This window comes from Struthio camelus, chromosome 13, assembly GCF_040807025.1.
Source record: "Struthio camelus isolate bStrCam1 chromosome 13, bStrCam1.hap1, whole genome shotgun sequence".
NCBI lineage: Eukaryota > Metazoa > Chordata > Aves > Struthioniformes > Struthionidae > Struthio > Struthio camelus.
The window spans coordinates 22,268,971-22,282,826 of NC_090954.1; the positions used below are offsets into that span (position 1 = coordinate 22,268,971).

The window sequence follows — 13,856 nt, forward strand, 5'->3', positions numbered from 1 at the left end:
AGGTAGGTATGCAGACTGCTACTCCTCTAATGCATTTCTAACCTGTTATCAGGCACACTGAGGCCTAGCTTTAGGTCATACCAACAAATATGACTAGCATTTGAAACATTCAGCAATTAAGGAAGCCTACTATAATAATTTAGATTACAGCACTCACAGCAGGTTTTTATAACCCCATTTCTTTGGCGAAATTTATTTGGGCAGAAGGAACTGAGATTGCATGATACCACAGCTGCTTGCTTTATGTAATAAGAGAGAAGAGGAATGCAGCAAATCACAAACCTTGACTTCTTCAGCAGAGGCTGAGATAGAGATCCCTCAACTCTCGTCTCAAAACCTTCATAGCCTCTTTGGCTGTTTCTAACCCTCCACATTTTCAAATGCATATCATCCGAACACCAGCTGCACACACCATTTCTCCCGGTGATGCACCAGGATCGCAGTGTGAATATATATACACAAGGGAGGTACATCCGTATGCTGACCACACTATAATGACGAAACAAGCACGTCTTAGAGCATATAAACGATGTAAGGCTGAAGTAAGAGACGTGCAGTTTTACAGCAAACACTGGGTCGTGCGACTATTTCCTTAAAAACGCTGTTTAAGATCCTCCTTTACGGACGCGTGCCATTTCCCAGACACGCGGCCCTTCTCCTAGCCTAAGCTTGGCAACTCTTCCCCCAGCAAAAAATAGTCGTGAACGCAGAGGCACGCTCACGTTCCCACATTCCACAACCACTCGCAAAACACCGCAGAACAAACCAACCAACCCGAAACAAACCAGAAACAAAATGCGCATGTGCTTCCCCTCGGCAAGACGCACTGAACAGCAACGTGCCGGTACCCTGAGCTACGCCTCCACTTGCAAAGCCACCGCCCGCCCTCCTCCCCGTACAGGCAGGAAAGGCCGGGGCTAGAGAAGCCTAGAGCAGGCAGGCAGTGAAGCTTTTCGTAGAGAGCGAAAGTCTCGTCAGAGGCACTCACCGGGAGGGCGTCTCCGCTGTCGCTGTCGCTGTCGCTGCCGCTGTCGCTGCCGGCGCCGGCGCCGGCGGGCTCTTCGGGCAGCAGCGGCGCGCGTTTGTCGGGCGGCGGCGGGGCCGGCAGGGTGTTGGAGCCGCTGGCGCCCGGGCAGCGGCGCTGGCTCTTGCGCGAGTCGGCGGTGAGCGAGAGCTCGTGCGAGTAGGAGTGGAGGAAGGCGCGGACGCCGTCGATGCCCACGAAGGGCGAGGCCGGGGCGGCGCGCGAGGCCCCGCTGCCCGCGGCCAGCAGCCGCGAGCGGCGCCAGCGGCGCAGGCGCAGCGCCAGCAGCGCCAGCAGGAAGGCGAGGAAGAGGCACGCCACGGCCGCCACGGCCAGCACCAGCCAGCGCGTCAGGCTGCCGGCCGGCTCGCCCGGCGCCGCCGCGCCGCTCAGCTCCGACAGCAGCTCCGCCACGCTCTCGGCCAGCACCACGTGCAGCGTGGCCGTGGCCGACAGCGCCGGCTGCCCGTGGTCCTTCACCACCACCACCAGCCGCTGCCGCGGCGCGTCGCGCGCCACCGGCAGCCGCGCCGTGCGCACCTCGCCGCTGTGCAGCCCCACGCGGAAGAGCCCCGGCTCCGTCGCCTTGGCCAGCTCGTACGACAGCCACGCGTTCTGCCCCGAGTCCGCGTCCACCGCCACCACCTTGGCCACCAGCGTCCCGGGCTCCGCCGACCGCGGCGCCAGCTCCACGCCCGACCAGCCCGCGCCCGCGCCCGCGCCCGCGCCCGCCGCCGCCGCCGGGTACAGCACCTGCGGCGCGTTGTCGTTCTCGTCCACGATGAAGAGCCGCACCGACACGTTGCTGCTCAGCGCCGGCGCGCCCCCGTCCTCCGCCCGCACCCACAGCCCCACCTCGCGCACCTCCTCGTAGTCGAAGGAGCGCAGCGCGTACAGCGCGCCCGTCTCCGCGTGCACCGACACGTAGGACGAGAGCGGCGCGCCCCGCACCTGCCCCTCGCACAGCCGGTACCGCACGCGCCCGTTCTGCCCCCAGTCCGCGTCCGCCGCCCGCACCCTCAGCACCAGCGCGCCCTTGCCGTTGTTCTCGGGCAGCCAGGCGCTGTAGCGCGCCTCGCCGAACACCGGCGCGTTGTCGTTCACGTCCAGCACCCGCAGCGGCAGCACCGCGCTGCTCCACAGCGCCGGCGACCCGCCGTCCGTCGCCCGCACCGTCACGTTGTACTCCGACACCTCCTCCCGGTCCAGCTCCCCGTCGGTTACCAGGCTATAGTAATTGTCAAAAGTCCTCTCCAGGCGGAACGGCAGGCTTTCGGCGATGCTGCACCTCACCTCCCCGTTCGCCCCCGAGTCCCGGTCCTGCACGTTGACAATAGCAACGACTGTCCCCAGCGGCGAATCTTCCGCGACCGGGCTGAACACCGACGTAATGACAATCTCTGGGACGTGGTTGTTCACGTCAGCAACGGTGATGAGAACCTTGCTGTGGGACGAGAGTCCACCTCCGTCTCGGGCTTGCACGTCCAGCTCATAAAAGGCCCTTCTCTCGAAATCCAGCCTTTCTGTGACGGTAATTTCCCCACTCTCCGGGTCCAGTTGAAAAGTCCTGTCCACTTTCTCCGGGACTTTATGGAACGAGTACCTGACTTGGGCGTTTGGCCCCTCGTCCCTGTCAGTCGCTGTCACCCGCAGCACCCGACTTCCCACGGCCACATCTTCTCTCACGGTCACCTCATACACGGACTGAGTAAAGGCCGGCGCGTTGTCGTTTCCATCTAACACGACGACGCGGATTGCTGTCGAGCCCGATTTCACGGGACTCCCGCCATCACTTGCTGTCAGGAGCAAGTTATGAACTGCCTGCTCTTCCCGATCCAAAGGGTTCGCTAGTATCAGTACCGGATATTTCACACCATCAGCTCCGGTCTTTACCTCCAGGGTGAAATAGCTGCTCTGGCTACACTCGTAATTTTGCAGTGAGTTCACCCCGATGTCGGGGTCTTCAGCTTTCTCTAAAGGGAAACGCGTGCCTGGCGCTGTATGCTCTATGATTTCTAAGACGCTGTTTCTTGCCGGGAAAACGGGCGAGTTATCGTTAATGTCCTGGATTTCTACCTCCCCTCTGTAGAGCTTCACTGGACTCTTCACAAGAATCTCCACATTCAGGACACATTTAGCAACGCCAGAGCAGATGTCCTCTCTGTCTACACGCTCGTTGACAGCTAAATGGCCGTTTTCCAAGTTCAAAGCGAAATACTGCCGCTTACCTTCGGAAACAACGCGGGCGCCGCGGGCGCGCAGCGCCGCCGGCTCCAGCCCCAGGTCCTTGGCCACGTCGCCCACGAAAGAGCCCTTCTGCATCTCCTCGGGCACCGAGTAGCGGAGCTGCCCCCACGCCAGCTCCCACGCCGCCACCAAGGCGCACCACAGCAGCGCTCGCCCTCGCCCTCGCCCTCGCTCTCGCCGGCCCCAGCGCCTCTCTCCAGCCGACATCTCAAAGCTCGTGAAGACTGGCCCGCCGGCCCGGTGCCGGACGAAAGACGGGCCCGCGGGCCACCGCTCTCGCCGTACTCCTCCTGGCTGAACCTTCTCTCCCAGCAGCAGAACCGGCCGCCTTCCCCGCCGGCCTCTTTCCTGCGCTGTCCTTGCAGTGCGGCGGCGGCTCCTCTCGCTCAGGCTCGCTTCTGTTCTCGCGGTCCCTGGCTGCCGACCGGCTCGTCGTGAGCAAACAGCGACACTTGCAGCCTCCGACAATCACTGCAGCGCTCCAGCGCTGCCACGGGGAAACCCTGCCCACCTTTCCGCTCCCCCGATCTGCACACGCCAGTCGCGGCTGTCAGTATGCCCAATAGCATTGCGTAGGGACACAAGACCACAGCTTCGCGATTCAGGGATGTGTGCGCCCCATCGTATGCCGCAGGCTAATATTAGATTCCCGCCAACTGCTAGGAACCTTCCAAGACTCGAGCAACGGTGGAGAAAGGGCATGGTAGGCTGTGATGTGAAAGGTTTGTAGGAGCAACAGGAACGTGGGCAAGACGAGCTGGAATAACGGTGCAGTGTGGCCGCTTCGGGGCCGGGGCCGGGGCGGGGGAGAGGGGGGCGGGAAACACAAGCCTTGCTTTCTGCAGCCGTCGTCTATGCTGCAGTACGCGGTGCCCTGTTGCAACGGGCGAATCACGTTACGAAAGGCCAGAAGAAAACCCTTTCCAGAAGGGTGGAGGCAGAAAACAGATGGGGTGTGGCGACGCACCTCGGCTTATGGAGCTGAGCCTTGGCCTTTTGCTGCCATTCTCACTCATTGCTCCGGACAGTTCTGCCTGCCACGTCGCTTACGTTAGGGCACACGAACACAGCAAAAGGCTGCCGGACTTGAGCAGGTGGCAGCCGCAGTAAAACCTGTACGCCTTTAACGTCGGACACCTTTCTAAATAGCACACGTATGCACCGCTGCACGTAACGTCCTACAGCGGCCATCCTAGTCCCAGCTCTCCTCGGAGCCCGCAGCCTCACACGGCTCCGTCGCTCCAGCACGTCGCGAAGCAAAAGCGGGGCTCTGCAGCCGCACCTCACTGGCTTCCAGGCGCCTTGGCATGCCCAGAGCCCCTGCTGCTATAGCGGCCAACAGCCCACCACCGTGACTGAACTGAGGCGTTTCGCAGACACTCTCCCCAGGCGTCAAGAAAAATGCTCGGCGCCACCTCGCCCGCTCCCCCGCCCCCGAAAGAACCCTCACACCTGTGAAAGCCTTGCGGTCCTCTACAGAGGCCGGAACGAAGGAAATATGTGCCCAAAGCTGCTTCCGCAACCCACCTTTAGTTCATCGCAGGAATGGCATTCGGGTGCTTTTATTATTTTTATTACTCGGTTTGGAAAAGAAAGGTTTACAGACCCCCCACTCGGTAACTGCGATTCCATGCAATGCCACGGTTTCAGGATATGTGCTGCCCGACAGCCTTCATTCAAATAATGCCTTCATAGATCGGCAGGGACTACAACTCTTAGTTCAAAGCATGGGTGGAACACTGTTAAGAGACAGTCAGCATACCGAAAGGGAATTCGGGGGCAGCGGGGCAGGGGCGGAAGCGAATGCAAACGCTCTAACGGGGGCTACGGCAGTTCGAAGCGACTCGCGCAATTTCTTTGCATCCATCCGCTTAGATTTAATACGGCTGCACGATTTTAGTTTCTTTCCTTACAACGACTGGGGCAAGGACGTAACAGGACGTTCTTCAACTAACTCGGCTACACAAGAACGGAAATACGGTATCAACTGATCGACGAAGTCCAATCAACTTGTTTTCTTTTTTTTGTTGTGGTTCTTTTTTTCTTTTCTTTTTTTTAAGGTGGTGGCAGCCAACCGCGGTAGTGGCTCAGCATCCGAGGGAAATTGGTGAGGCTACCTGCGACGGCAAGTTTCCTCTGGGGGAATCATTGCCGCGTCTCTTACCCCGGATCCCTCCCTACCCAGGGGCAACCAAGTGAGGGTATCCCACGCCGCTTTAGGAGGGAAGCGTCAAGCCATTGATTATGCTCACTTAGCGCTAGTCAAAGGGAAGCCTGCTGAACTGTCCCGCAGGCAGCGTCCCGGCGCTCTGCGGCCGCGGTTCCTCGGCGGCGGTGAGGCCGCTGGGGAAATCCTCTTCCCCGGCAGCGCCCCGCTCCGTGCCGCAGCGCTGCGGCGGCAGGCTGGGGAGGACCGGCTTCAGGAACTTGAACTCGCTGTTGCCCGAGCCCGTTGTGAGGCTGATCTCGTAGCAGTAGGCGTGGGGCAGAGTCGCCGTCCCGGCGGCGTCGGCCAGGCTGCTCTGGAAGTTGCCGGGGCCGTAAAGCACGGTGCCCTCTTTCGGCGCCGTTCTCTTGCGCACCTTGCAAGCGACGAAGGCTGTGGCGGACGCGAGGAAGAGGAGCGAGACGAGGGCCAGGGAGACGATTAGATACACCGTCAGGGAGCCGCCCTCGTCCTCCGGGGCCAGGCCGCTGCGCGGCATGTGCGCGTCCGAGAAGCCGTCGAGCAGGAGCGCGCCCAGCGCCGCCGTGGCGGACAGCGGCGGCCGCCCGTTGTCGCGCACCAGGACGAGCAGCTTCTGCTTCACGGCGTCCCTCTCCGTCACCGGCCTCCTCAGCCGCACCTCCCCGGTTTGCGCCCCCACGGCGAACAGCCCGGGGTCCGTTGCCTTGAGCAGGTGGTAGGAGAGCCACGAATTCTGCCCCGAGTCGGCGTCGACGGCGACCACTTTGGTGACGAGGTAGCCCGCCTCGGCCGACGTGGGCACCAGCTCGCTGGACGGCGGCGAGCTGTCCTGCGCGGGGTGCAAGACCACGGGCGCGTTGTCGTTTTCGTCCACCACCAGGATGCGGACGGTGACGTTGGCGCTGAGGGGCGGCGAGCCCGAGTCGGCGGCGCTCACCACCACCTCCAGCTGCCTCACCTGCTCGTAGTCCAGCGGCCGCAGCACAAACACGTTCCCGTTCTCGGAGTTCACGGAGACGTAGGAGCGCGGGGCCCGCTCCGCGGGCTGGGCCGGCGCCAGGGAATAGGTCACCTTCGAGTTGGGCCCCACGTCCTCGTCCGCGGCGCGGACGGCCCCGACGAGCGCGGCCGGGTCGTTGTTCTCGCGCACGTACATGGTGTACGACGTCTGGTTGAACACGGGCGCGTTGTCATTGACGTCGGAGACGTCCACCGTGAAGGTCTGCGTGGTCGTGAGAGCCGGGGACCCCGCGTCGGCCGCCGTGACGGCGAGGATGTACTGCGCCGTCTGCTCCCGGTCCAGGGTGCTCGCTGTCACCAGCTCGTAGTAATTCTTATAGGCAGGCCTCAGGGAGAAAGGGGACACAGAGTCTTCCAGGGAACAGACCACCTTCCCGTTGTCCCCGGCGTCCCGGTCCTTAACGACAAAGAGGCCCACCACCGTCCCGGGCGACGCGCTCTCGGCGAGCGGGCTGTGGAAGGAACTCACCACCAGCTCCGGCGCGTTGTCGTTCACATCCACCACCTCCACCACCACCTTGCAGAGCGCCGAGAGACCCCCGCCGTCTGTGGCGCGCACGCTCAGCTCGTGTTTCTCCGCCGCTTCGAAATCCAGAGGCCGGGTGACACGAATTTCACCAGTCACGGCGTCGATCTTGAACGCCGGGCGCCTGTGCCCCACCGCCTGACTGAACGAGTACCGTATCTCCCCGTTAACTCCCACATCCGCGTCAGTCGCGACCACGCGCAGAACCACGGAGTCCTCCGGGGCGTCTTCCAAAACCTGGCCATTGTACAGCTCCTGCGTGAAGACAGGGGCGTTGTCATTTACGTCCAGGACAACGATGCGGATCTGGGCCGTCCCGCTCCGCGGCGGAGAGCCCCCGTCCGTGGCAATGAGGCTGAAACCAATCTCCGCTTGCTCCTCTCTGTCCAGCGGCTTGGCCAAGACTAATTCGACGGAATTGCCGCGCCTACTCTGACTCCGGAAAGAGACGCTGAAATACTCGTTCTCGGGAGCGATGCTGTAAGCCTGCAGGCTGTTGCTGCCAACATCCAGGTCCCGAGCCCCCTCCAGCGGGAAGCGGGACCCCGGCTCGCTCATTTCCACGATCTTTAAAGTCACTTGTTCCTCCGGGAAAACTGGCGAATGGTCATTGATATCCTCTACGGCCACTTCGATCCGAAAGAACTGCAGGGGGTTTCCCAGCAGTAACTCAAAGGAGAGCGTGCACGTGATGGACTGGCCGCAGATCTCTTCCCGATCTATCCTCTCCCTGACGGCCAGGCGGCCGGTCCTGCGGTCTAACCGAAAATGCTGCCGGCCGTCCTCCGAAACAAGCCGGGCCTCGCGAGCCCAGAGCTGCGCCAGGTCCAGCCCCACGTCCTTCGCGACATTAGCGACCAGGGAGCCGCTCTCCCTCTCCTCGGCGACCGAGTAGCGAAGCGGCTCGGAGCGAACATGCGGCACGGAGAGAACAACACAGAGACAAAGCACTTGCCTTGCAGACGCCATGTCGGGCCCGGCAGACACCCTGCGTCTCGCGGATCGCCTGCCCGGTCCTCCGGGGAGCTTCCCGCGCGGAACCGCCGCAGCCTTGCGGCCGGGCGCCCCTGCTCGCCGAGTCCGCTACGCGGCCCGGATGGCTGCCGAGCTGGCCCGCCAGCGCCTGGCACGGAGCACCGCTCGCCGCCCCGCTCGCCGCCGCCGCCGCCGCAGCGCCGCCGCCGCCCCGCTCGCCGCCGCCGCCCCGCTCGCCGCCGCCGCCGCAGCGCCGCCGCCGCCGCCGCCGCGCCGCCTTGGCCAACAGCACCACCCTGCGGCCCGCGGCGGGAACTGCTCCCGCCCGGCCGCGCCGCCGCGCTCGCCTCCGCCGCGCCGCCGGGCGAGCCCGGCCGCGGCCGGCACGAGCCGCTCGCCAGGGCCGCCGCTGCGAAGCCGGGGCAGAGCGGCCGCGTCGGCGGCCCGGCCGCGGCCGTCCCGAGCGGAAAGCCGAAGGGGACACACAGTGCCTTTGCAGAGTCCCTGTGCCTGCGCCCGCTACACGGCAAGGCCTTCCCCGCACGCAGGTCTCGAGCTCCTCCTCCGCCTCTCTTGTTCACTGGGCCTTATTCACGCCCGCAGCCCCCGCTGTAGTCGCCCACGCACGCCGGAACGCCAGCTCCCGAGTACTCTGCGGCTAGTCAGCGGTCCGCGCACGCCAACGCTGGCAACTGTCGTCTTCTCTCGATCGACAGCGAGAGGAAATAAAAGAGGAAACACAAAAGCAAAAGGCAAAGGCAAAGAAAAAGAAAAAGGAAAAGAAAAAGGAAAAGGAAAAGGAAAAGGAAAAGGAAAAGGAAAAGGAAAAGGAAAAGGAAAAGAAAAAGAGAAAGAAATAGAAAAAGGAAAAGAAAAAGAAAAAGAAAAAGAAAAGGAAAAAGAAAAAGAAAAAGAAAAAGAAAAAGAAAAAGAAAAAGAAAAAGAAAAAGAAAAAGAAAAAGAAAAAGAAAAAGAAAGAAAAAGAAAAGTCCTGCGGCAAAGCACGGGAACTACGCTGCTCTTCCAACCTGTCCGAGAGAACCATTGCCCCGGGGACGAGAGTTACAAGCCCCTCCCCGGGACTGTAAGCAAAGCGCATGAACATACAGATTACCGTACAGTTAGCTGTTTATCCCAAATGCCCCCACCACGCCTGCTAACTCCACTACGTCTTTTACCGCTCTGGACCGCAGAGAGATGACTCGGGATGTGCTGCTCTGTGCAAACGTGGCTGCCTGAGGCAGTCCCTCGCATTTCCACCCGAAACACTTGTCAAGGGCTCTTCCCCTGGTGGGACTAATCAGGCTTTCCCTCGGTCCCAGGAAGGCTTACTCGTAGACGCGCCTCCCATGGCGTCATGGTATTCCAAGAAGTATCCGGCGGGGAGCGGTGGGGGAGGGAGGAGAAAGGAAGGGGTGATGGGGCGAGGGGACGAGGAGGTGCGGGGAACTAAACATACGGAGGGGCTGTTCTCACCTGATTAAGTTCCCCTTCACAAGCCGGCTGGGAGTGGGACAGGAGTTCCTCGTCCCTGTGCTTGCCCGCCTCAGCGCAGCTCTGCGGAAGAGGCGGCCTCGGGAGGACGGCTCGCAGGAACGCGCTGCAACGCGCTCTTCCCCGAGCCGGTGCTCAAGCACACTTCATAGCCGTAAGCCGCCGACAGAGTGCCCGCGCCGGCCACGTCCGCAAAACTACTGCAGACATCGCCAGTGGCGTAACCGTGCGCAGAGGCAGGTGAACGCCTTCCTCGTAGTCGACCCTTGCAGAGCTTCGCCCCCGAAAAGGCGACGGCGGCGAAGAGGAAGAGAGAGGAGACGGAGCACAAGGAAGCGACGAGGTAGGGGGCTAGCAGGTTCTCCTCGTCGCCGTCGCCGTCGCCGTCGCCGTCGCCCTCCGGTTTGCCCGCAGGAGCGTGGGAAAGCTGCAGGAAGGCGTCGGAAAAGCCCTCCAGCAGGGCGAGGCTGAGGGTGACGGTGGAGGAGCGCGGCGGCTGGCCGCTGTCCCTCACGAGCACGACGAGTCCCTGCCTGGCCGCGTCCCGCTCCGCCACGGCCCGCGCCGTGCGCACCTCGCCGCTGTGCAGCCCCACGCGGAAGAGCCCCGGCTCCGTCGCCTTGGCCAGCTCGTACGACAGCCACGCGTTCTGCCCCGAGTCCGCTGTCGGCGCTTTCCTCCAGCGCCGGCGCCTCCTCGTTCACGTCCGACACCGCCAGCGCCAGCGCGGTGCGGCTGCAGAGCGCCGGGCTGCCCCCGTCGCGGGCCATCACCGTCACGCTGTGCTCGGACGCCCGCTCCCGGTCCAGCGCGCTCGCCGTCACCACCTTGTCGGAGCTGCCCGGCGACGCCACCATCGCGAACGGCGCCTCGCCCTCCAGCTCGCACCACACCTTCCCGTTCTCGCCGGAGTCCGCGTCGTGCACCTTCACGAGCGCGACGACCGTGCCGGGCGGGGAGTCGCAGAGCGCAGCCGCTCCGGCGCCGCCCGGCAGCCCAGCGGCAGCAGCCGAGCGCACAGCAGCACGGCCCTGGCTCCTGCCGAGCCGCTTTGTCCGTGCCGGCTTTCCACTCTCCCCAGCCCGCGCTGCGCTCCGTCCTCCTGCCCCTTCCCTTCCTTCCCTGCCCGTCCGGCACACGCCGGCACCCGCCGGCACCCCAGCTCGCGGCAGCGACCCCAGCGCGGCCGCTTCGGCCGCTGCTGCTCTCCGCCAATCTCCCCCGTGCTCTGCTTTCTCTCCGCAGAGAGCCGCGGACCCCGCCTGCGCTGGCTGCTCGCAAACTCTCCTCTAGCACGGTGAGAACCGCGGGGCAGACGAGAAGCGTCTTCCCGACCGCTCGCCGCCTCTCCCGGAGGCTCCGGCGGCTGCGGCTGCGGCTGCGGCTGCGGCAGCGGCTGCGGCGCTGCTCCGCCTCGGGCAAGAGCGGCACCCGCAGTGCCCGTGCCGCAGCAGGTCTGCGCTTGGATTTCTCCTAAGGCACACCAGATGCTGTAAAGCCTCGTGATTAGCTGCAAGGAAAAGGGAGAAGTAGCCGCAGTTCTTGCAGGAAAGACATCTTGCTCTTTCCTATTTGAGGAGTCAGTTGCTAGCCTTTCGGGCATGGCCTACGTCACACTGTTACAGGGACATGCCAGTGGAATCACGAGGAATTTGGGAGCATTCCACCCAAGCAGCGCTGAGCCACTGCACGCCAGCTGATGCCTGCGCTCGCAGCAGCCCAGAGGCAGCCCCAAAACGCGTGACTTAAGCACGGTGACGTGCAAAGGACTCCAAGGTCTCTTCCACCAAGGGATTTAACCGCTTCACCGAGCTCTGCACTTTTCCTTTCATCCGTATGTCTGCACACACACATACACACACACACACACACACACAGCCCCTCTGTATATACAGAAACCAGCAGTACTTAATTAAACCGAAGTAGGACTAGAACGATAAGAAAACCAACAGACTCGTACAGACAAAGATTTCGTAACTCGAGAGGACCTCGAAGCAATATTACGCTCTGAGAGTGGTGGTTTTTTGGGTTGTTTTCTGTCTCTCTCCGGTCTGATTCCCCGACTCGGGACAAACACTAAGAGAGACATTAGTGCGATGGAGCGATGAAGAAGATTCCTCGTGCACAGGATGGAACTTATGCTCCGTCTGGAAAGGAGACTCGTCAAAGCCGTTTTGCGCTTCTATTTCAGGTAAGCCACATCATTGTTGGTAAAGCCCCGTGCTTGCTTAGTTGCAAGGAAAAGAGAGAAGCGGTAGGAAATCTCGCAAGACCAAACTACTCCTCTTTCTCATCTGCAGGGTCAGTTCTGTCACCTGACGGCAGGCCTGCGAATGCTTTCCACCTTTGCTCAGTTTCCCCTCTTTGCTCGCGCATGTGTCAGGGGCTTGTTCTGCAGTTTGTTTACCCAGGCAAAAGAGCAAATAACAGTTGATGGAGAATTCTGCCTCCTGAAGGTAACACGCAGGAGTGCCTGCTAACCTTACTGAACTGCTTACTCAACTTGCCCCTTGTCTGTATCTCTGCCTGGCTGGCAGAGGAAAGGGAAGTACCAAACAGAGTGGGTTCCTCGCCCACAGGCACGCCCTGGCGCTGACTCCTGCTCTGTCCACAAAGCCCTTGGGGTGGGCTTGGCTGAAATCTCTGCAGCTCGAGGTCTGCCCTAACAACGCTCTCACACTGTTCTGCTTGAGCACACGGCCTGTGTGCCTGTGGGAGCTTCCAAGCAAAAGTCCTGTTATCTAGCCAGCCCATCTAGCCAGTCCTGCCTGCACCTGTGGCCTTCCTCCTGCCCTTTGGGAAGGCCTGGTTCCAGCCCGGCGCTGGAATGCAGGATGGCACACCAAGAGGCGGGCCGAGTGTCCTCTAGTCCTCTAAGGTAAGGACAGCCCAGAAGTAGCTGCTCTTTGCCAGAAGCACTCTGCACCGCAGCGTCCGTCCTCTCTTAGCCCATAGCCAGCTGGAGAGAGGGCTGTCAGAGGTGCCAGTGGGCTTGCAGCTGCTCCCAGTGAGGCAAGTATTTCACTGATGTCATGCACAGCTGCTCTGCCACAACCCTGCCTCAGAAATTCACTCCCCGGGCACCTGGGAGTCAGTGAGGCCCCGAGTTGCGTGCTAGGCCCTTAATTCTCACTGTGGTCTCTCGGCAAGGCGGGAGGCTCATTTTCAGAGTGCGGGCCTCTGAACCTCGGAGTTACGAGACATTAGGAGAGATTCTGGTGTAGCTTCTCTGCTTCTTCTTCCTCTGCCGTGAAACCCTGTCTTCAGGTGGCTCTGAGCTTGTCTAGGGAGTCAAGTGTTTGCGGCAAAACAACCCTGACAGGTTCAGAAGCAAAAGCCCACTCCATAAACCTCACCTAGGAAGCCTTCTCGCAAAGAAAGCTTGAAGCTCAGGGCTAGCCAAAACTTTCCTACAACAACAACAACAACAACAACAGCCACGAAGCAATAAAGGAGTTGAAACAGACAGAAATGATGGAGGCCACAGGTTACGACTCTAGACTATGCCACTTGCAGTAGGCACATAATGAAGGTATTGAATAAGTAATAAATATTAAAGGAGGCGCCTCGCAAAGCTCCCAGCACAGACCATAGCCACAGTTCCCAATGTGATTCGGACAGTAACAAACAAGAGTGCATAGCATGACAACTGTGCGCCAAACATGCCAACTTAGACAAACGGGCCTTTGACACTGCAGCAAACTCTTTCACCGGCCCTGCGCCTACACAAACTGAGTTCTTCCATTTGCCTAAAACACATCTGCCAACAAGAAATGAAAGCGCTGAAGCAGCAACAGGGCCGTTTTGGAGCCCGGACTAACCAAAGTAACCGGACTGACCAGACGTACTACCCTGTTACTACCCAGAATATCCCCAAACCCCAAAGACATACGTTCATCTCCATTTTTAATCGGGCAGCATTAAAACGCTCAAAATGAACGAAGCGCATCTCATGTGTTCCCCCCCCCTCCCCTCCCCAATAGCCCCTCACACGAGCCCCAGCCCCCCCCCCCACCCCGAGTCTCATCTCAAACCTTTCACAGCTGCCGTGGTTGCCTTTGGTTGCCTCATACTTTGTAAATAAATGTCACTCGAGCACCAGCTGGGCATGCATCAGGATCACAGCACCGACCTGTGCAGACATTCCTCTGCCCAACTTGCTAGTAGGAAGAAGCGTGAAGGTTCTAAAGCAGGTAACCGACGGTAAAGCTAAGGTAAAAAGCTGGGTCATCCACGTCTCTGCTTAAAGACAGCCTCATCCTTCTAAAGCACAGGCCCTTAAGAAGCCGGAAGAGCTACTACTAACGGAAGTTTCCATCTCTTCCCCAAAACCAACATTCACAGGAACAGCTGAATTATACCTTCACCTAATTAGCCCCTAC

At 60.9% G+C, this 13,856-nt stretch overlaps 2 protein-coding genes across 2 annotated transcripts; both read right to left on the reverse strand.

Moving 5' to 3' along the window:
* Nucleotides 1–387: 387 nt before the first annotated feature.
* LOC104150483 (protocadherin gamma-A10-like) lies at nucleotides 388–3,346 on the reverse strand. Its single transcript, XM_068960114.1, has 2 exons — nucleotides 989–3,346; nucleotides 388–489 (listed from the first exon to the last, which is right to left on the reverse strand). The coding sequence occupies exons 1-2, from the start codon at nucleotides 3,344–3,346 to the stop codon at nucleotides 388–390; spliced, it is 2,460 nt and encodes an 819-aa protein (XP_068816215.1).
* Nucleotides 3,347–5,441: 2,095 nt separating this feature from the next.
* On the reverse strand, nucleotides 5,442–7,974 carry LOC138069187 (protocadherin beta-4-like). The gene has a single exon (XM_068960115.1). It carries the CDS (start codon nucleotides 7,972–7,974, stop codon nucleotides 5,530–5,532), a length of 2,445 nt encoding a protein of 814 aa, XP_068816216.1. The 3' UTR covers nucleotides 5,442–5,529.
* Between the last annotated feature and the right edge of the window lie 5,882 nt (nucleotides 7,975–13,856).